The 25610-nt window shown below is 41.1% G+C and overlaps 2 protein-coding genes across 6 annotated transcripts in view; one reads left to right on the top strand and one right to left on the bottom strand.

Annotated features, from left to right (window-relative positions):
• The window catches only part of STX18 (syntaxin 18), a 72604-nt gene extending 69847 nt beyond the window's left edge, over window positions 1-2757 (top strand). The window contains exon 11 of the mRNA XM_052780485.1: window positions 401-2757. Coding sequence (XP_052636445.1) covers window positions 401-496 — 96 coding nt within the window. The 3' untranslated portion in view covers window positions 497-2757. The remainder of the gene's footprint in view (window positions 1-400) is intronic.
• Window positions 900-25544, bottom strand: NSG1 (neuronal vesicle trafficking associated 1). 5 transcript variants are annotated; one of them, XM_052780490.1, is made up of 5 exons: window positions 25254-25537; window positions 24533-24683; window positions 20903-21019; window positions 8940-9050; window positions 900-3570 (listed from the first exon to the last, which is right to left on the bottom strand). In XM_052780490.1, the coding sequence occupies exons 2-5, from the start codon at window positions 24659-24661 to the stop codon at window positions 3370-3372; spliced, it is 558 nt and encodes a 185-aa protein (XP_052636450.1). In that variant the 5' UTR covers window positions 24662-24683; window positions 25254-25537; the 3' UTR covers window positions 900-3369. The 5 variants fall into 5 exon arrangements, with proteins under 5 accessions (XP_052636450.1, XP_052636451.1, XP_052636449.1 ...); XM_052780491.1 differs by having other exon boundaries at window positions 24533-24686; window positions 25318-25537; XM_052780489.1 differs by having other exon boundaries at window positions 25318-25537.
• Between the last annotated feature and the right edge of the window lie 66 nt (window positions 25545-25610).

The following is a 25610-nucleotide window of genomic DNA, read 5'->3' as shown; positions in this document are numbered from 1 at the left end:
GTCAGAAGATGTTTATTAGAATGATGAAGGCCTGATTATTTCTAATCACAGAATTTTACTTTTGGAACTTAAAACTAACCTTTATGCATGTATGTTTTGATGTAGTTCTTCATGTTTTAAGTGTATTTCCATTGTGTGGGATCTTGGGATTTTTTTGTTGTGTGTGTTGGTTTTGGTTTTTTTTAATGACCAATTTTAAGATTTTGAGAGAAATTGAAGTGTGACAAATCTAAAGAGGTGTAGCCATTAATTTCAAGTGAATAAAAGTAAGGTTGGCTAGTTTTGTTCTCTCTTGTGGGAGGGAGGAGTGAAGCCACGAACAGTCATCCTGGGTTGCCACTGTTGAAATTCTACTGTATGTTTACTGGTGATGATAATGGCGATAACCTTTTCCTCACAGGCCATCAAAAACAATGCTGGATTTAGAGTATGGATCCTATTCTTCCTTGTGATGTGTTCATTTTCCTTGCTTTTCCTGGACTGGTATGATAATTAAAAATATAATATTGTCTACATGCTTTGTTTGTAAAACTTTTTGACATTTTTTTCAATGGAGCAGGGTATATATGGCATACCTGTGTCTTTTATGCATTTTTTTCATACTGCTATGATGGAAATGTTTTCCAGTAAATAAGTATGTGTATATATCCATTAGTGCAGAGGGAGCAGATAGGATTCATTTTAAATCCCTTTATCGAACATAAACCCACACTTAATCCTGCAAATAACATAGAAACCTTTGAAAGAGCTGCTAAGAAAGCTACAAGCTGGAGCAGAGCTAGCAGAAGAAAAAAAACGATAATGGTTTTATCATAGTCACCCACACATCTGTCATGTTTAAGTCCAGCTCCCAGTGTGCAGACCAGATCAAGAGAAAACTGTTCCTGTGCAAAAGCATCTACACTCTCCCAGGCTTTTATTTAATCATACCACTTCAGTACATAGTGATCACTTTGCACATGTATGACCTCTACTTCTAATCCTTCGGAACTACTCGAGTCAGAGATCAGGTTGATTTAATAGTAATAATAATAAGTCAGCTAGAGAGCTTTACTTCTAGGTGAAAAGAGAGAATACAACACAAACAGATTGTGCAGTGAAACAGATGTTCTGGGATGTTGGAACAAAGCCAAAGGATAGACAATATTTAAGCTAAACTCTTCAAAGTACTAAAATTGGGAGCAATTTGTTAACTAAAAAAAAAAGTCTCAAAACCAACTGTAGATAAGAATCAATAAACTCCCTCCTGTTAAATTGGAGGAAAAAATGGTTTTGACTTCAAGAAGCATAAGCAATCTGTTTCTCCTAGATTGTAAAGCTTAGTATTTTTTAATGTTTAGTGTTATGAGAGAGAGAGAGAAATAAGTTTTCTCATCAGTATTTACTTGTGTGTGCATTAAAGTTTTTATTGTCCTAAATTTAAGGGGAGGAGATGTATCATGAATCACTTCTATGTAGGACAGTCTTGGGGAACAGATCTTTCCATCTTGTAAAATCTGAATGTCCTCTGTAAATATGTTGATACGAAATGTGTGTTTTGCTATCTCTCTTCTGAAATGTACATTTCTATACATTATATGCAACAAGCAGCATCATCCTCATTCTTTACTTTGCAGAGAGTGAAAATGTCAAAAGTTACATGTGAATTAATTACACTCACTGAAGCATATGCCTATTAGAAAATGCAAACATGGTATGTTTTGAGTATCTTAAGCTTCAAATTTTTAAATGCAAAGAAAAATTTGGCACATAATTTATTGCTTTTTATGCATTCCACATACCATAATGACTTAATAAAAAGCCTTTTACAGATACACTGTGTAATGCACATTTCATATCAAACCTAGAGAATTAAGTAATAGTGGTTATTTTTACTGTATTAGTAAAAAAGGTTGTTGATAAAGCAGTTCTACTGGAGAAAAATAAAAGTAGAGCTGAATGTGTTTGTTCTACTACCGATCTTCAGAAACAGCCCATACCCATGTTTGCCCTTCATTTTTGTATAGTCTCTACCAAAAAAAAAAAGGAACTTTTGACATGTCCACTACACCTTGTCCCATTCAAGTTACATGAACAAAAAGGTGACTTGCTTGCCCAGATGTTTCACACACTTACTTTGTCTGTTAAATTAATGTCTTTTTTGTAATATATATTTAAGATTTATAATAAAAATGAAAACATGGTTTCACACAAAGAATAGATAAGTTTGTAATTACAATGGAACTTTAACGTGCATCCACAATACTATGTTCTCCTACGTGTTTTCCCCTCCCAAGCCATACATAAACAGTTCTACTCTTCACTCTGGTTCACATGTAGCTTTAAAACAGCCAGCTGTGTTATCTAATATGCTATTGTTTCACTTGTGATGCTCTGTGTTTTAAAAAGTATCAAACTGCAAACCATACATAAACTGAAAGCTCTAATTAATAAAAAAGGAAAATGTTAATGTAATAAAAGAGAAAAAATTTAGACATATTACTCCCTCGGTTGTATCCATCAGATTACATAATGGACTACATCTACTATGAATAGGCTTTCTGCCTCAAGTATGATCAAAAGATGTAATTTCTCATTAGAACATCCTGAACTGTATATTTTTTACACTTTCCTCAACATCAATCACTAAAACTGGCTGTGTTTTTCCATAATGTCTATCTAGTTTGTGTTTCAGTGCACATCCTTACCAAGATGCTAAAGCCACAGTGGAAATGCAGTTAAATCCTGTTGACAGCAATAATAAAACATTGAGCATGCCTTGTTGCAGAGAACTTCATTATCACTTACAAATAAACAGCAGTAAAGAAAATGTAAGAAAAATGCTACCTGACAGTTTCTTTCTCCATACAAGTCATTACATTATGCCCTTGACATCAACACTGACTATCATTCTTGCTTGAGCCAAAACTAAATATTTAATATAGCTTTCAGCTAAACAAGAGATCACTCTAGTTATGGCTGGGGTGTTTCAGTTTGCAAAATGACAAAGAATTAAAATAATAAATAAAGTATCAGTTCAGACAACAGAACACATGATTTATCTAAGGTCCAAGCCCCAAAAATCCAGTGAAGAAATCTGTCAGTATCCAATAAACTGCAAGAACATATCTAACATTGGATTTTTTTTTTTTAACATTGAAAATGGTGTCCAAGCTCTAAAGCAATGCTGATATGCACCTTGTTTTATGCCCATGAATGTTCTGCAGCAAGTTTTTTTGGTTTTTTTGCAAAGCAGTATCAGCAAACAGAAGCAATTGCACCATAAACATGAGTAACCTCTAAATTATCCATAATTATATTTAATGAAAAGTTCCTTAAAGTCCCTTAGTTACCTTCAAATGACATAGTGTTAATAATTAGCTTATCATACTAAGCTGATTTCTCAGCGGCTTCAGTCTCCTGTTCAGATAGTTTCTCTTCTGACAGTACTGTCATCCATGGGGACACTGAGCGCGTGATGGTTTGTTTGGCCAGATTGTAGTGGTTTATGACTGTGTAAAATTTCCCTCGAGCACTGGAGTCTTGCTCGGAGTAGTAGTTTTCCAACCCAGCTGGAATGCATTGATTATTCTGAAAAGAAAATCCATCACTTAGATTACAGATACAGCCCCATACACACCAAAAGTAGGTTAGGGGTTTTTTCCTTTTCCTTCTAGTCTAAGCCAACATCATTCAATTTCTGTGAGTCAAGATGCAACATACAGCAATTAACTACAGTGTTGTCCTACTGTGTTCAAAATGTTCTTCCCTGCAATCCTTAAACTACTCCTGCATTTGCCAGGAAGCCGAATCTGGGTTTATATGCCAGAGTAATTAACATACAGAAACATGCTTGCCTGAAATTATTTTTAAAAGGACTCAATCTCTAGTTCCAGCCATATTTTGCTGTTTTTTCCTCCCCACCTAGTTCCAGTGTTTGGTCTACAATTACAGATGTCTGCATCCCACTGTTAGATTAGCTTCAGGCACTTCAATACTGTGGTTTCAGTCTGAGGGACAGAAATTAATACAGATATATTGGTGCCAACGTATGAACAGTTTTACAGCCCAGTAAACAAGTCATACAGGGAACACATTGTGGGTGGCCAAGCTTATGTGCAAGTGTGTACACACACACACAGAAAATACTTCACGCTTGGTTGTCAGAAAGATGTAGCCAACAGCAGGCTTTTAAAAAGCTATCTTTAGCTGTGGGACTACATTATTTAATCTCCTAGAAGTGTAAGAGCACAACATAGAAAATGCTAGATGCTCAGAGCTTTTGAAAGTGAAATACCTGATTTAGAAAGTTAAATACTAAGGAGGATCCAAACTTTGCTGTCATCTTAAAAACCAAAGTGAATGTGCACGTGCAGTGCATTAGTCGGCAGTTATCCTCTAGCAACCGTTCCAGTGATGATGCAGTAAAAGCCAACGAAGCAGCTAGTTGCACTGAAGGAAAAAACTGACTTAGACGTATCCTGTGACCCCCCCCCCAGGTTTTGCTCCAGAAGGTCATGGGTCTCTCCACAGGTCCTCTGCCATCTCTGCCAGTCCAGACAGTCTTGCCTGATACCTCAGACTGCTGGGGTAGTCATCTGGGCAACTAAATTGACCCTCTAAAATACAAGCTGTAAGTAGCTGCAGCTTGAGGAAAAATAATCATTTCTACTCTGACTGACTATTTTAAAAAGAAATAGGCTGTTCGGTCTTCCTGCTTCCAGCACCGCAAGACCAACATTTATAATACTACAGCACAGCAACTTTGAACTGCTACTGTTCTCATAGAACTTGGCAAATGAAACTTAATATTGGAAATTTCTGAGCACAAAAACACATGCAAAAATGTCATGGTTTTTAGGACCAGATGCTATCTATCTCAAATGTGTCCACATTTACTTTTGGGTTGACTCTTGTCCTTGTCAGACCAAAAAAAAAAAAAAAACCACAAAAAAAACCAAACAACCAAAAGTGGCATAAATAAGCACCAGTAACAACAGTTTCAAATGGTTTAAATCATAAAGCTCAAAATGACTGGGGGAAAGATCCAGCAGACAGTCTTGGCTGAATACAAATTTTGCATCCTAAAAATGTTAGACTGAAAAAAAGCATCAAAAGGGATGAAAGTAAAAAGCAAGACTTGCCAAAACAACAGGCCTACAGGTAGTCTTATGAACCTGCCTGCCCCCAGAGAATACAATCCTGTGGCAAATCTGACTGCTGAAAAGTACAGTCGCTGTCACAAGACTAACAGTCCTCCCACGGAGCTAACACCTCATCGGCTCTAACCTGCTTGTGTGACAGAAGCCTCGATGTGTGTCAGACTTGCAATAGTGCTCAAAGTTACCACATCCACCCAGGTTCAGTTTATTTGTTACCTTTTGTTAACATAGCAACCAGGGCAAATCTTCCCTCACAGTTTTGTTTGAAGTAGCGCTAGAAATCAGATGGGATTTAACCCTGGCTAAGAACTGTTTTAAGTCAACAGAGGTTTCCCCATGGTCATAATCATCATATATGCCAGCTGCAAGCCTGGGACATAGATTTTTAAAAAAATAATAGTCCAGGAATCTGGAATACAGCTATTTGATATGGATGTTCACCTACAACAACCATGCCATCTTCTAGAAGTACCATCCATGCTTTATCTGGGATAACTGACACTACTTCTGATGTGATAAAATGACTAAGTACATAGACACAGACATCTTTCTAGTGATTATTTCACCTAGTCATGGGATGTAGTCACAATTCTAAATATTTAAAATGGGGGAAGGAACACAATCCATTGATCTAATGAAATCTGCCAAGGAAATTGAAGCAAATATAATTATTAGCACTGAAGACAAGCCGAGATTACTGCCAGTCTAAAAAAACCGCCACAGAATCTTGTGTTGCTTTTAGAAGCAATTTGCTTTGTAACAGGCAAAATGACTCAGTAATGTTATTTTTTGTAGTTACAAGCACACACAACATCTGACAAGAGCCTAAAAGAAACATGCAGCAGAGTTTCCATCTTGACTGCATTTTTGCTCCCGGGATTTCATGCTTCTAGAAAAGACAGGAAAAACTTCCCCCATTGCTCATTGTTCCTTGTGTACTGCCCAAGGACAGCCCCCCTTTCCTTAGCTCTTAATCAAGGCAAGCCATGCAGCACTCAGGAGTGACTGAGCGATGGGAACTGGTGCTGATTCTCATCCTGCCACTTGCCTGAGACCTTCAGCTTATGCAGAACATTCCTCTCCGTCCTTTTTATTTGTTTCCGTGGTTCCCAGGTGAGAGAAGTAATAAGGAAGGCCATGAGGAGACACTGGGATGCTCCACAGTGAGTTGCCAGTCTCTTGTTTCTTTCACAACCCTTCTATTTCAGAAATTGATTATGGGTTAAGGCCTTTGATGCCAGAGAAAATCCTGGTTGCCAGTCTGTATCTGGCTGTATTAAGATGACTCCTTTGTTCCCTTGACATAAAGACCCCAGTGGTATTCACTTATAAATAGTATCTTCTGTCACATTAACTTTGCTGGGTCAGCAATTCCAAACTCAATAGATGATGGTGTTGTCTTTAATGCATTGAAATTACTTTGTTGTACTGTCCATGAGTCTGACAGAATGCAGGTGCCTTGGCAACGAAAGCTAAAGGGTAACAGATGCAGTATGGAGCATACTGAAGCCCTGGAGAAATTCCTCCAGGATCCAAGTGCACTCAGGTCTTTGAGAAAAACTCCGGTGAGTCTCACCAATAGCCAGTAAAGAGTGCTTCAGAGTGACCTACACAACAGCAGTATCAGGGCTGTGTCAGAAAGCTTGAGCAAGCACAAAATTGAGGCTCGTGCAGTTTAAGATTGCTATACAAAGGAAAATAAGCACCTTTTTAAGCACACCTTCAAGCCCTGGATGTGTAGGACAGCAGAAAGGCTGAAAACACTGAAACCTTTGGAACTGCTCCATGTATGAGAGCATCAAAGCAGAAAAGAGTGAGTCTGACTCACAGCTGTGGTAGCTCAGCCTTTATGCAGAGATTCCCATGGTACCAGGCTTCCTGAGGCAGGGGACACCTTTGCCCTTATCCAGAAAAATCACATCAGCATCCAAAGCCAGAGGACATCCAGGCCAGAGAATGCTGTTGAGTTCACCTGAAGCACGAAGCCAGTTCACAGAGACATTGGTCGCAAGGTGACAGACTTCTTCATCTCTCTTAGGACATCTGTGCCAAGCTATGCCATTATGTGTTATGAACTCTCCCAAAAAAAGATGCAAAGGCAATAAATACAAATTCACGTCAACACTGCTAGTTTCAGGCCTTGTGTCATTTGCCAACATGTTTATCCTGTAAAACTCTCAAGAGTTACATGACCAAAGATGCTATGTCTCCTGGCATTATGCCATCAAGCAGCTAGGAAACAGCTTCCACAAAACCCAACACTGGGGGAGAGTAATAGTAGCACAGCCCTGTGTATGTGCTGCACCTTAAAAACAAAGCATGAGCTATGCGACGTTCTGTGTGACTTCTGTTTCAAACACAGGGCCCTAAGGAGAGAAACCCAAGCAGATTCTGTTCGCAGTGTAACTGAAATATAGCTAAGAAACTGTTCTCCCCTTCAGTGTTTGTGACACTAGGAAGAAAGAACAAAAGAAGCCATAAGGCTGCAACTCAAAGCAGGGGACAACATGGTATGAAAGGAAGCAGAAGCAGCAGACTGTTAATAGACTTATGACAGGAGCACGTAACTGGCCATTCCTGTCAAGTCAGGATCACATCACGATAGGCTCGGTAGGGATGTACAGTTCATATCCCAAATTGCTCAAAGCCAAGCGAAAGCTTAGAGAAAAAAAAAGGCTATCGTCCCATGAGACATGAGCACAGCAGGATTTCAGTGCTTGTCTGAGACAACACAAAAAACCAACAGCAGAGCCAAAAGCTGGATCTCCTAAGTTACAGCCGAATATTCTAACCACAGGATCTTTTGCCCTTGAACCAAGGGAAAGCAGTAACCTAATACTGAATCTTTGAGCTAAGTTAATCCAGCAGGGCATCACTGATTATGACAGACTAGATTCTTGTAAGATATTTATGCACCTGAAGTGACAGAATCAAAAGTCCTGAACAGGATCGTCAAGGAGTGCTGAGGCAGCCACTCCTTCTTTAATCCTTTTGAAGATCACACTAGGTACCCATTTGATTCATTACATAACTAAATATTCTTAAAAAAATTAGAGGGAAGAATGCCATCCTCACTGTTACTTTTCTTATCTAATTACAGCCAAATTCAACCCTGCTAAATTTACAACTGAGAAATCAATGTTACCTTTCTGACTTTCAGCCCAGGTCATAGCTGAGGAGCCAGCACTACCATCTCACACAAATGAAGTGAGCCCCAGACTCCCTTTCAGTTAGCACCAGGATTTTTTCCAGTAAATGTGTTTTCCCTTTTTTGGCATCACTTTTAGCCTGTGGCAGTAGGGCTCAGAGGTCACTGTTCTAGAACAAGAAGTTCTTTCTACAAAAATAACCCTAAGGTAACTGCTACTCTTAATGAGAACATCATTCTACTGTTTTTGATGCATATTCCAGAGTAATTTTTTTTTCCCTCCAGGTTTTATCATTCTCTTCTTTCTTAAGACACATGAACTTGGAGGAACATGCAACACTAAACCATACGATCCAATAAATGAGGGCTTTGTCCAGACAACTGCAGATAAAGTAGGTTTGAAGGACGCTGGTGTTGGGTCTTTTGCTATATTTTCAGTGTTTAAAGCATTAGCAAAATAACATTATGGAAACTGTGCAATAGTACAACCTCAATTATAAATTAGGCAGAAAGAAACACAGCAGGAAGCACACTAACGTATGAATACAAACTTCTATGCAATACAGCGTGACGTAACCAAGGTTATGCAGAAAATACCACAGAGAATATTACATACTCTCCCATTTTTCTAGAATGTGTACACAATTTACCTTGAAAACAAATCCTTCTGGACAGGTATGATCATACTTGTAAACCTTGTAGACTACCAGAAATACAACACACGTTAAGAATGCAAGGGCAAAAAGGACCAGCACGGTTACCTGTGAAGAAAAACAGAACATGCTTATGTTAGTAATGCACTGCTTATTATATTGCTGTTTGTTACTGTAGGCAGCAGAAGCCAGCTATCAATGCAGTTAACAGTAAAATCAAGCAAAGGATAAAAACAGATTCTTAATTATTGAGGGAGAACAGGGAAGCAGCACATTAAGTGCTTCTACCTCCCCCTTCTCAAAGAAGAAACTGGGTATCTGGTCAGTGGCCCACTGCCTCTGTACTGCAAGGCTTTTTTGGTTGCATTTCTGTTCAGCGCACACAAGGCCAGAAGGACACATCCGAGGTAGTGTGGGTCTGCTGCTTTTTCAGTATTTGGATGATGTAAGTGTAAGTCTAGTTTATGTCAGCTGGTATGCATGTTTGTTTTCTGTGCGCCTGTCCAAGAATGGAGTCAGGTGACAGTAAGTTAGCACAGGTGTCATCCAGATAATACAAAGGTGACTAGCAGGGCAAGGAGAAAGTGATGTCTGCCCTCTCTTGTTAGGATGAGAATTTGTTACACCTGCTATGCATGTATGGATAGTTACACCAGTAGTCTGCATACTTGGTTGCTCAATGCTCCTTAATTTATAGGTTGAAACAGTCCATCGTCATCACACAGAGACCGTACAGAAGTAGTTCACTGCCAGATCCATAAGGGAATACACCATGGTCAACATAGGGCTAGCCTCGAGAAGTTCTGTTGCAACTCTTTCCACAGTGCTCACAGGGAAGCCTTTACAGACTGCATTACATGGCACTGACTTTTTACCTCCCTGGTCCTGAATTTGGGCTGGAGGAAAATCCAAGACACACCATAAGTTGAATCTGAAATCAGTGTTAGTATCAAGCTAACCTTTCCCAGGAGAAAATTCCAAGCAGCTGGCAGCCTTTTAGGTGAGATGAGAGACAGAACTACCTCTAGAATTACCTCACCCACTGACAAGAGAAAGCACAAGGTTTTGGCTTTGCGGTTACGCTGCAAAGCTCCCTAATTCAGACCCGTTTTTGTGGAAGGTGTGAGCAAATAGCATTCATTACGTGGGACAGTGTCCCTGATGTGTGTTTTTATTATTCTAAAGCTTCTACTGATAGACAAATGAGTAGCTCAAGGAGATTACAAAGTAAGAGTGGTTGAGCTTTTTTTTATTTTTGTCAAGTTAGAAAGAAGCCAGCATGTGCTACGGAATAAGAAACAGTAATAAAGCAGAAACAAACAAGATTATGTGATTAATTAATTAAAGTATAATATGATCTAATTTTTAAAGAAAAATGAGTAAGCTAGCTATACACCTCCTAAAAAGAGAACTTTGGCACATCAGGGTCAATTATGCAAACAAGAATAATCTGGTATTTGAGAAAGCAATAAAAAAAATTGTAGCTTTGCCTCTTGGTAAAAAACCCCACCACACACTCCCTTTATGATAAACCCCAGAACTAATAGGATTTGCAACACTGCAAACTGCGTGTGGCAGTGGGACTAGCATACTGAAGGACCGAGATGAACTTTTAGGGACTTCTCATGCTGGGGAAGTGAACTTCACCATGGGCAGACAACAGTGAGAGCTGATTTCCTGGCTGAAACCAGGCTGGGGAGTATCATGTGCTGCTGAAGCCAAGGATTTTATGAGGATTTTTGTTAGACAGAAAATAAGCAAAAAAAAAAGGAGGGCTGGAGGAGAGGCACAGAGAACTGCAGATCAGAAAGTAATTTAGCAGAAGAAATACAGATATTAATGTAACAATGCCAATCAAAATAAGACATGGAGCAAAGGACCTTCCTGGTTAACAGCAACATCTTCAGTTTCTCAGAACAATCACTGGATCACAAAAAAAAACCCCAAAAAACCAAAAAAAAACAACCAACCCAAACATATTCTTAATCACCCTCAGAAAACCTCACACTGACATAAATTTTAAATCCAGCTACTCTTTCCCCAAGTTTATTACTCATCTGCATACACAAAGGTTAACATGGATAGATCACTCTGTCTTGCCAACCTCATGTTTTCTGCTCACATGTCCCATGTCTCAGTATGTCCTGCACGAATCCAAGAGATAAAGTGCATTTTGTTTTCTGGTCATCCTCTCTGGCCCAGTTTAATAATGAACAACGTAACCCCCACTCCCCCCATTCCTGGCCAAACTATGCCCTACCTCAGCCCTTCTCATATGTTTTTAATCAGGCCTCTCCCTTTTTTCTTCTGTGGTTGGTTGGGTTTCTTCACTTTCTTCCTGTGTTTCCTCAGCTCTCACCCACACACGTGTACAATGCCCTTCACACTCCGGCTTGGCCCAAACCCTGCATCCCATCTTCCAGTGTTTTCCCCTCCCCAAAACTGTAACGAGCCTTATTCTCTGTTCTCCCCCCAAAATTCTCCTTGCACTCCAGGTTCTAGAAAAACTGACCTTTCTCCCCTAAGCTTGCAGTTCCCACTTGGGGCTCCTTGTCCGACCTCTCTAATGCCTTGCTGGTATCTCCAGGTCCCGCACACTGCCTGTGTCACGCTGTACCCGAATGCAGATGCCCAGGGTACACCTGCCCCACCAGGCCAAGGCGCCCCAGCACAAGTCCACAGCCCTGTCTGCCTGTGGGGCCATGGGCCCAAGGCCACCTTTCCCCACGGAGCTCCAGCTGCTGCTGGGCAGCATGGGAAGATGAGGAACCAGAAAGGAGGAAGCACTCCTCATCCAGCCCAGCACCTCTACAGCACACACGTGGCGTGGCCCAAGTTGCAGGTTTTGGGTCATTCACTTCCCACTGACTCAAAGTGTATGTTACACTGTTCCTTTTGCTCTGCCAGTCACTGCTCTTTCCCTTAGAGCAGAAAGGCAAAAGAGAGACTAGAAAGTGAAGATAGAAAAGATAAAATCCGGATGGGATTATTGCTGAGGCTGCCCATGCCTTACAAGGTATATTCCACACAGCCTTCGACAAAGGCTGCTCTCTCTAGGAGCACAGGCCTGTGACATGGGACACGGCCACCAAGCAGAACTATTATTATGATACCTATCAATTCAGCTCACATTTGTCTCCTCCACAGATAGGAGTAAACAGTTTAAAATGCTTTGAAAAATACTCTCAAATCTCAAAGCATTTTAACCATATTCCCTGGCCATCCTACTAGCAGGGAATAGTAGAATTGTAACATTATTTCCCAGTTATAACCATTTTGACATACAGATGAGGCCTCAGGAACATACTGTAAAGCTAACAAGCTATTTTGTAGTTCAGACCAAATATTAGACAATAGAAAAAGATCTGTATTTCCACGGTCACTGCAGGATCATTCTCCAAGGCTCTGAAACTGTTTTGGAACATAATTATGTTTTTTGAAAGAGGTCAAAAGCCCAGTGTTGCGTGGATTGCTGGAGCCTGGCAAGTTGCAGAGCCACAATCTCAGGGCTGATTTGCTGAGACATGGAGCATTTACCTGTTTTAGCGACCTACATGGAGCTGTGAGTTCTTACTGCTTGTACAAGTCACATCCAGCATGGTTCTTCCGTTGCCACACAGTAAGCCCCTGGGAAGAGCTCTCAGGGCTCCTGGTTCATAATTCTCACTGAATCTTTCTCCCTCACTGTATTTCCTTATTTTATTAATTTTGGTATTAACATGTAAATTTTTACTCTCATTATCTCCAATAGTTCGCAATCACACTCCATTTGCAAATCCCTAATCAAGTAAGCTCTTGTCTCCTTCCTATTAGAAGAGAAGCTCCCTTCTCTTACCATCCTTCAGGATACGAGTAACTTCTATTTAAGTAAAGGACAGTCACACATGCAAATGACACAGATAGAAAGAAACCCATCACTGGATTCCAAGGTGATAGCAATCACCTCTTAATCCAATCCACTTCTCCCTTATAAGCTGAAAATCATTCTCTTCCTTCTAATAGCCATTTTCCTTCACTCTCATAATAACCCACCACTGATGGTCTACAATTCTCAGATCCCCAGGTTCACTTCTGAACCTGAGGCAGTCAGCTTCTCTCCCCCATGAGTAACACTGTGCAACCCTACCTCTCTGCCTCACCTTCTGAGCCCTCTCCTCCCAGATGCCTTTCAGAAATAAAAACATGGAAAGAAGGAAGGCGACAAGCTGCTCTTTAGAACACAAGCACTACCAAAGCTGTCATTTTATTGCTTCCTCCCACAGCAACTTTGCACACTCACTATAAACTAAAGGGAAGTTACTCTCTTCTTCCTACCGAGGCACTAGCAGCAACTTTCCCTCTTCCCCTGTTCAAGGTACGGGAGGATGCAATGCATGCGCAAGCACCACTCCCTCTCTTCTGGAAGGAAATCTTGAACCTCTTCTCTTTGCAGTAGCCAGCTGGCTGAGTGTAGGACCCCACACAGTGGCAGCAGAAGTCTTTTGAATTACTATGATCATTCACTGCCATGTACATCCTGCAGAACTCCAAGGTGACTGTCACACCACACGAGTGATGGGCTTTTAAAATACTTTTTATGAAATAACTACAACATGGCACAACCAACCATTTCTTTTAACTAGGAACTCAAAGTGTGGTCTTGTTTTCATCTTGAGAGTGTCCTTTAAAGTTGGTTTTAAGGGGATCTGGCAGCAAAACTAAGTGAACAGAAAAGATGACAAGATACTATGTATGTGGCAGATTTTTTAATAGATTGTAAGTGAAGAGCAGAAGAAGGACAATGTCTAGCCAGAAGCCATTACAGTAATCGAAATGAGAGATGACTAATGAATGAACTAAGTGTACCCACAGCAAAAAAAAAAACTGTCTTCAGACTCTGTAAGCATTTAGCTGAACAAATGAAACTCACTAGATCTGACAACTACACTAACATGTAAACCGCTTGTGATAAGGCCTTACCATCAAGATCTGCTAGATCTTCCCAATCAGTCTGTGCTCCAGCTGCAAAAAAACTGCAAGCTGTATTTTCTCTGCCTGGCTACTGTAGTCTCCTCCTTCCTCACTTTGCTAACATTTATTGTGCTCCCTTTTTAATCAAGCCCAAATATTACAGCAAAATTCCTCAATTGCACCAACTGTGCCTGCTTCTCTTCACACCCCTTCCTGACTCCTGTCCCTTTCTGAACAAATTACAAGCCATGTTTCAAGGCATGCACAAATCTGCCCCTTTTGCTCCTCTTACCTCTATCTCCTTCCATCCCCTTTTGCTCCTCTTACCTCTATCTCCTTCCATCCCCTTTTGCTCCTCTTACCTCTATCTCCTTCCATCCCCTTTTGCTCCTCTTACCTCTATCTCCTTCCATCCCCTTTTGCTCCTCTTACCTCTATCTCCTTCCATCCCCTTTTGCTCCTCTTACCTCTATCTCCTTCCATCCCCTTTTGCTCCTCTTACCTCTATCTCCTTCCATCCCCTTTTGCTCCTCTTACCTCTATCTCCTTCCATCCCCTTTTGCTCCTCTTACCTCTATCTCCTTCCATCCCCTTTTGCTCCTCTTACCTCTATCTCCTTCCATTTTGCCTGTATCCCACTGTCCCACTAAAGCCTGGATGCCATCTGGTTTTCCTCTGCCTTCACCTCAACTTTCCTTGTCATGCCTCCTCCTCTTGCCTGAAATTCTTTCATTAACCCACTCTTACTGTGCTGCTTTGCATTGCCTTCCTTCACGCTTTTCCCTCCATCATGCACCTTTCGGCACACAAACCGACCTAGGAGCATTCCTGTTATTACAAGAAGTGGAACTAAAGTGGAACTAACAAGACATGCAGTCATTTTCACTGCTCAATCACTGCCACTCGGTCACATCTCATCTCTGCTCTACATCTATGCATTATCTGTTTCAATTGCAGCCTCTTGGGAACACAACTTTAATTTCTGATTCGTCTGTAAAGTGCTACACACAGACTTGGTGCTAGCACCAAACAAGAAGAGTGAAGACATACATTTATAGAGCACCTTTCATATGAAGTGATTTACAACCAATTTATGCTTTGCTCACCAGTGAAATGCAAAGCCCTCTGGGATGAAATACAGCAACTCTGTACAACATTTAGGACAGGAAATTAAGATTATTGCTATCCAATTTAAACTACAAGAGAATTTTAGGCAGGCAGACTGTAATTACAATAGATTGCGTCTGGCTACATCCTACAGACTAAAATTCATAAAACATCACACTGACTTCCCTGCAAATGGCCGTGACCTCCATTTCACCTCTCTCCACTAAAATCCTGCATCTCCAGCTGCACAATGCCCTCTACCAGCACGTTAGAGAACACTGAAATCAGCCCTCCACTTCCCCTAACATTCCTGCTTTTCCAAAATTATATTCTTGTTTGCTACTACCTGGGCCTGTCCTAGAATTTTACATGAAAAATGCATCTGAAACAATGCACTTGAAGATTAAGAAATGTTCAGTTTGAAGTAAATGGCAACATGAAAGAAAAAAGGGAATATTCACATCTATACATGCAACATTTGACTCGTATTCATTCATGGAGTAATCCAAATTATACAGAACAACTTGGTACAATTTCCCATACTTGCTGTGGGAATATACATACATATACAAGATGACTGGTGACTCAAAACACAACCAGGTGCCTCATTTCAGAAGAGTATTTCTAACATCACGTCAGTCATTAGCTATATGACTGGTATCTATCAAACTCAACTTCTTCACCAGAACGTTCCCATCAAAGCTTTGTGCTCAAAGAGGATGATAGTTTTGGGGTAAACTGTACAGAAAAAGCGAGAGAAATCAAAAGACTGTCCTTCTCAAACAGAGATGACAAAGACGAAGAGAGAACTGGCTCGGATGCTTACCTGGAGATGACTGGGAGTAGCAGCAAGAAAGGCAGATAAGGTTCATGAAGGACAGTAACTGAAAAGAAGCTACAGACCCAGTGCTTATTAACAGCAACAGTGCAAGACAACAGAACCAGCCTGCAAAGAAGTTCATTAACGAAACCTGAGGGAGATACTGTTAGACAAAAACAGGTTAACAAGGCAGTGGCCTTGAGAGTCTAGCACCATGGCTTAACACAGCTGTTCAAGACAGTGTTCCCATCATCCTCCATCACATGGCACCTATTAGTTTCTTAACTACAGAGATCTGAGGAAGCAGTTCAAGAAACCCTGTGGCCCTGAGCTAAGAACCTTGTTACCTTCCCATACAAACCCAAAAGATATTACTGAGGCCAGGAGAAAGGCTGGAAAAGGTTACCACAGAAGAGGAAAGGCTATTTGATTGTTACATCTGGAGAGACCCAAAACATCTTCTGTGTCACCAGTGTCCCTGGTTCTGCTCCAAGAAAAGGATTTCTAATGGATACAATGGCAGAGGACACCTGACTTAGAGCAGGGGAGCTGCTGTTAGGCATCTACTTTATCTAAATCTTCCAGCTCTGACTGTAAAAAACCTCCTTTTAGCCAAAAATTTAGCGGGAGGATTGTCAATGTTGTATCAGAGGATTATCAAACATTTTAAAAAAAGGAAAAATGACAGTTGCCATGCAGTTAATTACATCAATTGTTTTAAAATAGCAGTTACATTGAAAGAAGAATCTCCTTTCTTTTTCTTGCTTGAAGTAATAACGGAAAAATTCAAAGCCTGCCAAATGCTTATACTTGTGAACAACTTTAATCCTGTGAGTAGTTCTACTGAAGAAAACAGAACTACTCATGGCAGTAAGTACCTGTCACTCTTCCAGCACTAAGTGACAGACACAGAATATACTTAAGGAAGTGATACCCTGTACAGGAATCAGCTGACATCTCATGCACCTAGCAGACTTTTTAAGTGGGAGCAAAGAGCTACTCAACACACAGACTAATCACACAGAAACAAAGAAAGAAGTATTTTCCTTGTCTCTGATTATTTTTTGCAGCAGTAATAATCATTGGTATTACTAAGAACAGGTAAAAAAGCCTTGAGGCAGAAATCTGTTATAAAGGATGCCCCTTTAAGACAGACCAAAAGTGGAATATTTAAATATGTTGCATACGTTCTTTCAGTCTTAAAATAACCAGGTAAAAACTGCAAGAACTGATTTTGAAAGGAAGTCTCAATTCCTCTTCCGTAACCTCATGCGCACATTTCAACAACTGCTTGCTACTTGATAGTACATGGCTTGCACCATATGGTCTTACCACAGAAATAAGCTTGAGGCTCTGCAGTTAGATGTATGTAGAGATGTCAAGGATAAAGTCTGAAGAATTGAATTGCCTTTGAACAGAACCAAATGGTTGAAGGCATACCACAGCTTGGGTTTATTTAAGGGCTTGAGATTTATTGGGAAACGTGTTTGCTTTCAAAATACTTCTGAATGTTCTTTATTCAGGTTTCCCCAAAGACAGAAAAAAAAATCTGATGCTTTGATACAACAGACATTTTTTTTAAATTGGTGTGTTTGTACACAACTGTCAATTGTAGCCCAATTCAATGGGTGCCAGAACAAACATCCCACAACAAAATCCAACTGGAGTTTGTAAAAATGCTGCTCTGTCAATGGGGGATGCAAAGGTTTGGCCTTGGGTAACTGATACCATCAATTTTCTCCTGCAATAGCTTCCTCCTATGTCCCAATTCATAAGACTCCTTTGAAATGACATTTCCAGCTTTGTTGTGTTATTCTGTACAGCGTTCAATTTACAGAAGAAAAATCTGCCACATTCAAAGTTGCTTTCCAGATGTGAAGGACCAACTCCCCACATTAGCCTACGCTGTTCAAAGAACAAAACCAAGACTTCTATTTCTCAATGAAAAATAATCTTCAGTGAAAAATCACATCTTCCTTGGTGTGGTTAGTGCCATAGAACTAAATTAAGACAGCAGGGTTCTCAGAATCAGTAAGTCTTCACATTCTTCTGACAGATTCTGATTTGAATTCAGAATGTGGCTTCATACAGGAAAATTATACTTGCAGTTTTCTTTGTAAACATTCTCAGTTCTGTTGTAATAACTGTGGTAATGTGGACTGAATACAGAAATACATTTTATAATTTCTTATTCACCCAGCTGCTAAACCACCGAATGATCTACATGACATATGCACATGCTGTAGTTGCTTCATTTGTTATAATGTATAATTTCTCAAGAACAGCTTTAGATGATCTGCACTGCTGAATCCCAAAAATGCAATCTGCTTTGTCCTTATTTAAGGAGTACATCTTAGAATACACATGTGAATTATTTGTAAATATGACTTTTTTTTATTTTTAGCACAACATTTGGGCTGTGTCTTGTGGCAAGCTTATGCATCGGTGATGTACAATATTAAAGTCATTAAAATGGCATCTGAAGCTTTTTTCATGAACACAAGCCAAAGTCAATATCCCACCAGTTAAATAATGCATTTCATAATTATAGCAAATATTTAATTTTCAAACAAATATCCTTTTGCTCTCTCAGAATCAACAGCAGCAGTTAACATGATGGTTCACAATTAATAAGGACCCAGGAGAAAACCTCACACAATCAGTACTTTTCATCTACATATTTATGAAATTTCATCAATTATTCATGTAATATTTACTACTGGGAGTGGTGAATATGACAATCATCCCTGCTGGAGAACCAGTCAGTTCTCTTTAAAATGTTGCAAGCAGCATAATTCAATTCCAGAACTGTTATACAGAGATTAAGGGACATTTTTAGGACCTGAATGTTCTGCATGAAACTATTGTTTTCAATTAACTAAACCACAATTTTCCTAACTGATCAACCCCCACACTCTTCTTTAGAAGCCTAGACTTACAGCCACAGTGTGAATCACCCTGCAATTCCCAAGAGATACCAAATCATACTGAAACCTCTCTCTGATGCAGTAGTTACCTAGCAGCAAAACCTAGCAACCCTGTAGTATGAGATTAATCCCAGAGTGATCATCATGAAGTAGTATCTAAAAGATATTTTATTTAAGTATGCCATCCAAAGGTATATAAAAACACAACGCAAAAATGTTAAGGTTTCTAAATGTTTAGCTATACAAATTAGAAAAGACTACCCAACAGCATGACAAGCTATTTATTTGTTGTTCAGCGAGGTCTCATTTGCTCAGCTCTCCCAACAAAGACAGAAAGAAACCAGATCTACAAAGGGATGCGCAAACATTTAGATGTGACTAAGATATTCAAAACCCTTCCTTACCTAGCATTTAAAGTTCAAGCGATGAAATCCCTTAGTCCCTACAGCTAGTGGGTAAGTGCAAAATTCCTCAGGTATAGGTTCTGCTCAGTTGCTTGGAACCAAAGTCCTAGCAGGGTACTCAGACTAAACACTTTCTGCCCTTTCTCTTCTACAACGTAGTAAGCATTTGCAGATCACCTTAGTGCGTGACCAGGACACGCACAAAAGACAGCCGGACATAAGTCCTCCTTGTTCTGAGCTGTCCATCTGCGTCTTACCCAACAATATATAGTACACAACCCTCACCTGAGAGGAAGGGGATTACTCTCAAGGCCTAGTACTATAGTGCCAGGAAGAGAAAGAACGTTAGTCAGAATGTAGCATTTTCCCTGAGGGATGGGATGTCCTTGCTCCAAATCAGGGAATAGAAAAACTGGAACTAGGTTTCTCACCTCCTTAGTAAATCCCTGCCATACCCCATAACATCTTTTATTAGCTATCTGGGGTGGTTCCCCACACAGCTTACTGGGAACCTACACGCTTCACTGTATGGCTGAAGCCTCCACCAGGTGACCTGCACTTAAAACATTTGTCCTGGCAAAAGTCTGCACAGTTCCTTCGCAAACGTAGCCCAAAGTCTCTAATGCCTCCTTGAGCCTTCCCTTTGTTTAGCATGCTCCAATTCCACAGAGCGCTGTATATACAATTCTGAAGGTAGGCTTGGGCCTGGGCAGCTTTTAGAGGCACTCACAACAGAACTATAATTTTTGGGTGTGGCCTAAAACTCCTATCATACAAAGAGAGGTTAGAAGTATGCAATATAAAAAGAATCCACATCTTTACTGAAACTCCGTATTTTTCCCTCCTACTAAACGTTAGGCTTTCCAAATGCATTTGTACTTGCGCCCTGAACAGTGTGGTTGCCTACTGTTTAAAAATGCTTTGGCATCCTTGGGCAACATGCCAAATTAACAGCACTGAAAAGCTGTAGTCTTCCTTTGTTAAGAGAATAGCTAGGAAAGCATGAGCTAAGTGCCAACTTTCCTGTTTTGCTTTACTTACACAGAGCAAGAAAACCTATCCTCCAGTGAGAAGGGGGAAAGGTAGTTCAATCCTTGCACCAGTTAAGCTCTCAGCTTTCCTCTGGGACTACTGAAGGGAGCAATACGGGTGTGGACACTAAAGAAAAAATCCGAGTCAGATTCTTGCTGAACTGCCATCTGCCACTAACGGTCATCACCAAGCTGTAAGATACAACTGGACCAGGAAAACAGATAGCAAAGAGCTCTGGTATACATCCCTGAGCTGCCAAGTCATACATTTTAACTATAAAAAAATACATAATGGGCTATGACAGTGCTTTTAAGAGAATGGTTTGGCCGCAGTGAAAAATAAGCAGCCAAAAAGAAAACAAATACTCTTGTGGTTCTTGTCCTTCAACACTAACAGGAGCTTTATGCATGCCATGAGAGCTACCTGTGTGCAGCCCACATACATGCTGGCCAGTCACGTTCCGAAACCCACACGGTGACAGAAGTGCCTTCTGAATTCATCTGCCAGTGAGGGATTACAAGCAATAATTCTGCAAGATTTACTTTTGCTTCTAATTGCTAAATACTGAACTACTATATAATTGAATTTATTTTTCTCATATCCAGCTATACGCACAACAGCCACTCAGTTATAGCTAGTTCTGACTACATTCAGCAATTGATTTTAGGGACTTCTGTGGACACAACTGAGTCATGAACATCTTCAGATAGCACTGCTTACCTTAAATCTTTCTGAAACCCCTTCAGTGATGCTGATTGTGAATTCAGCTATTTTAGGAGTACGGAACTTTCCCTTCTTGCGATCAGGTTCATATTCTGTTTTCGTTTTGACCACAACCTTTTAAAAAAAAAAAAAAAGAATAAAAAAGCTGTCAGCTGAAGCCAGCCACAGGAATCTTATCTATTCATTAACTCTTCTTTTCCCTGCTTACAAGCGTGTCTAGCACAGTATTTTTTTTTCCCCCACTTTGTGTAACTCTTCTTTGGAAGCTGTAAGTTGTTATTTTTCCTGTCATAGCCATCATCAACAAAATTATCTCTCAAAGTGGTTCTGATAGACCTACAGGAAGACTTGTTATGCAGCAGTTTCACAAACATTCAATTTTTTCAGCTGTGGTGGTATTGTGCTGCTATACTAAGCAAGCATCTACTTAGTTCAAATCCAAATCATGTAACTTCCTGCTTTGTATAGTTTGAAAATAGCCACCTCCATTTGCTTCAGGAGATCCCATTAATGGGATTTCAAACTGGTGACCGATGAGACGGCGACTGAAGAGTGCCCATAGAAATTTAGCAGATGATGATGCTGCCAGTAGCCATGTTCTTTGGTGGCAGGATTTTGAGTTTAAAAGAAGTGAAATGACCCATCTAGTTACTATTCACTATGTGCTAGACTATAGCTCTTGGCACTCTAATTTTTAACATCTAACTTTTAAATTTATCAGCTGCAAGCAGCAAGATGCACACAAACCCTTGTGTTAATGAGATTTCTTGAAACACCTAGGGCTCTAACTTCAGTTTATTCCTTGCTATGAGCTACTGCCCCAAGCTACACAATTTAGCACCTTACCTGTATTCCTAAAATATTCATTACGTCAGTCATATCTCTAGCTCTCTCCTAGGCATTCTAATTGTACAAAATTTTCACATACCTAACCTATTTGCCTCATTTTTGGCTTCTGCAATTTTTCAGGATCTTTTTCAAAGTATCACTCTTAAGATAGGGTGCAGTTTATCGTGTTGGCAGTGCTATTAAGATTTGCTCCATTTTCTCTGTTGTTCCAAAGAATAAGTATCTAGACTCTTTTAGATTTTTAGGACCAGATTCTATCTTTAGCACAGCCCATGGTATCAATAGCAACTACATTATTCTGAAATTAAGATTGTGACACTTACAGGTAGCCGGACACTGGAATTAAAGCTTTGGGTTTCCCCTCTCCTCACTTCCCTGAAATGGTATCTAGCTAGAATGTGTAACTGTACCTAGACTCAGTACCACAAAGCTTATTAGACACTTTTATAGCATTACACATATACATGCAGGACATAGGTTTAGAAACTACTATACCTATTTTCAGCTATAATTAATAAAATAATAATTATTAACTATATAACTTTACAACTGCCCAACAGCATCATGGAAGTAAACTGCCTGAAGATTCCTGGAATGCTTTTTAACATTTTAGTTCCCTTCCTCCCCCCTTTATGTTGCATAATCTCAGGCAACTCAAATCACATTCAGCTGACACTGAACGTACAGTTCTATCTGCTTGGTTATGTAATGTCTTCTTTTGTTTAACATACCTAAATATGAATTTAAATCAGTTCACCCCTTTAATTTAGAACCTGTCAAAATCCTCAAATTCTTAGCACTGTAGTCACTACTGTTCAAGAAGTTATGCTTCACTGCCATACTGGAGCCTTGTGAGTAAAAAGCATAGATATATGAAGTATGTACTCCTATTCATTATACATGAGTGTCTTCATACTTCAGAATTTGATCTGTGTGTCAATCTTAATACTGTTTCTTTTTTTCACATCAGTTGCTCTACTCCCTTTAAGTCTGTAGCAACCAGTAAAGACGCATTGACATGACTAACCAGATAGTTACAAAAAGAAGCCAGTAGGACCAATGAATACATTTTTAATTTTTCCCCCCTCTATGTTTGCAAAAGGAAAGGAAAGCTAATATACAAATAGACAATGGAAACAGTAGAAGAGCCAATCAAATATTCCTTTATTTAAGCTTCTAGCCTAGGGGTGCATTTGCTTTCGTTCAAGGCAAATGCCGTGAAGGTGGGAGGAGTTCCACCCCATTCTAGTAGGAGTAATGAGGCTGGCACAGAACCTCCTGGGTTCATTACAGAGGCTCTGCTCAGGTTAAACCTATTACCATACAGGTCCCTAGTTCAGACTTCTGCTTAGCAGTGCAGTAACATAACAAATTCCTTTGGACATTGGTCCTTGCTAATCAGTTATATCCAGTCACCAGTTGGCAGGGCTACCAGACACAGTAAGACTTAACTTGTTTTAAAGCCTTAGGGTGCAATTTTGTCCTCAGTTACAAGATTTACACCCACGTAACCGAGGGCAGAAAATGGACCCTCAGGCTCTCTAACAGCTGTTACGGCTTATTGCATTTATGTCTGCCAACTGGTCACCACACACAACACAGAATGATGTTGATAGCAATTAAAATGGAGGTCACAAATTTATTTGTATTGCCTACAAGCAACGCTCTACCGAGGCAAATATCACAAGCTAAAATTCTTTACCCCAAGATAAGATTATGTGAATTTTTTTGACCTATAAGGAACATACATCTACCAGTTTATCTAGAAGTAGAATTGAGCTCGGGCAAGACACAATGCCAAAAATAAAAATCAACATGAAGATATTACTGACCACTTCCCAGATAATTTTTTTTGCAAAGACTGCAAAGCTTTTTTACCAGATGCCTATGTGAGAAATGTGCAAGTAAGTATCCTACTAAAACAGAGTACTGAAAAAACAGAATATTGAAACATCTGAAAAAGTATCCTACTACTGTATGCCTTACCTGTAGTAACACTTAGTTAACTGAATTCTTTATTGTGAGGAGAATAAAAATATTTACAGGCTATCACATCACCTCCCTAAATCCTTAAAATTAAATCCTTAGTAATCAAGCCATGTAATGAGGAATCCAGGATGTACATTTCCCTTCCAACCTGTGAGCAGCATGTTCGACTGCTCCCTTCCAGCTACAGAGTATCTGAATCACCTATTTGGAGGGTTTTGAACCCTTTAAGTTGCCCAGGAGAAAACTCAGTTGCCTGTTCTCATCTCGTTATTTCAGCTTGTCTGGGGCTAGCATTAATTTCCTACTGAAGCACAGAAGGCACATGGAAGTTCTTTCTCTCTGTAGCCAGTCTGCCCATGCCCATCTTGCAGAGAAATAAAGCAGTGCTTTATCCCCCCATTAGGGGGGCTTTTTCTGGGTGGAGAAAATTCACATCATTCCCAGAGAATACACAGTGCCTTCCAGATACAAAAAAGAAAGATAAAGAATAGGAAGGGCTATGACATTACAGCATAGAGAAGCTTACATGTTTACGTATTTCATACAGCAGCACTGAAATCTATATATGCTTCTTGCTAACATTTCCCACTGCTTTTTAATGCAAATCACTACTACTGGATTTTCATGAGCTTAGCTGTTAATTTTTTTCCCCAGAGGGAACCGACATGCTTTAAAACACCCCGTATTCCTTAAGATTTCCAAGCCGCTCGTTACACGTAACCTATTCTTTTGTTGTTTGCCTGAGATTTGGGTGTGATTCTCCAGGGTGGAAACTAAAGCCTACTGTACCTTATCAGGAGGTGGGAACTGGAGCTGATTGACATCCAGGGGTGTAATCAGGGGGATGGTGTCAAATCCATCCTCCAAAAGGGGCTGCTTTGTGCTCTTCTCGCTGAAATTATTCCCCAGTTTCACCATTCTTCCAGGATAGAGGGATTTTCTGCTGGCACACACACACAGGCACAGAAATGCAAAACGTCAGAAACTCGGGATGCACCAGACCTTTCCCCACTCCCCGGGGGAAATATCTTACGGCAGAAGGAAAAAAAAAAAAAAAATACGCGTTGGTCGCTGTGACTCGCTTACATTTTGGCGTTTCGGGAGGTAAGAAGGATGGCCAGCGCTTTCATTGTCAAAGTTAAAACAAAAAAACACAAACAAAAAAAAACCCACAAAACGCCAGCAAAACCCCAAAGCGCCCCCAAATCCCCGACACGTTAGCCTGCTCCGAGCGAGGACGTCCCGTGCGGCCCCGCTGCGGCATCGCCCCTCAGCCCGCGGGGTCGGGCGGGCTCCGGTGCTGGCCCCCGCCCCGGCCCCACCGCCGCTCACCTCCCCGCCCGCCCAGCGCCGGCTCCCCTCGCTGCCAGCCCCCCGCCGCGGGGCCGTGCCCGCAGGGCACCCCGCGCCCTTCTCCCGCCGCGCCCCGCCATGGCGCTCCCCGGCCTCCCCTCACAGGGGCAGGGGCAACGGCCCCCCCTCCGCGGCCGCCGGGCCGGCCGCCACTCACCGCCGCGGCTCCCGGCCCTTCCGCGAGGGACGGCGAGGTGCGAGACAGCGGCCCCGCCACTCACCGCCGCGGCTCCCGGCCGTTCCTCGGGGGCGGCGAGGCGTCGTTCCGCCGCGGCCCGCGCAGCAATGGCGGAGCGGGGGGGGGGGCGAGGCGGCGGCTCTCCCTCCGCGGGGTGACTCTGGGCGGCCGCAGCGCCTGGGCCGTGACGCACCCGCCGCGTGGCTGAGGGCAGCTCTGGAGCAGCAGCAGCAGCACAAAGGGGCCCCGCGGGGATGAGGCGGGCGGCTCCCCCCAGCCGGCTACTGGCGCAGCGGCAGCAGGTGGAGGAGGAGGAGGCGGCGGCGGGGGGACGGG

This window comes from Harpia harpyja, chromosome 2 (genome assembly GCF_026419915.1).
Source record: "Harpia harpyja isolate bHarHar1 chromosome 2, bHarHar1 primary haplotype, whole genome shotgun sequence".
NCBI lineage: Eukaryota > Metazoa > Chordata > Aves > Accipitriformes > Accipitridae > Harpia > Harpia harpyja.
This window is presented reverse-complemented; position numbering and strand designations above follow the sequence as displayed.

Coding starts and splice junctions, on each gene's coding strand:
- NSG1 (XM_052780490.1), bottom strand. CDS start 24,661: ATGGTGAAACTGGGGAATAATTTCAGCGAGAAGAGCACAAAGCAGCCC. Junction 21,020..24,532: donor AGTTCCCACCTCCTGATAAG/GTACAGTAGGCT, acceptor TTTTTTTAAAAG/GTTGTGGTCAAAACGAAAAC. Junction 3,571..8,939: donor CAGAAGGATTTGTTTTCAAG/GTAAATTGTGTA, acceptor TTTTCTTTTCAG/AATAATCAATGCATTCCAGC.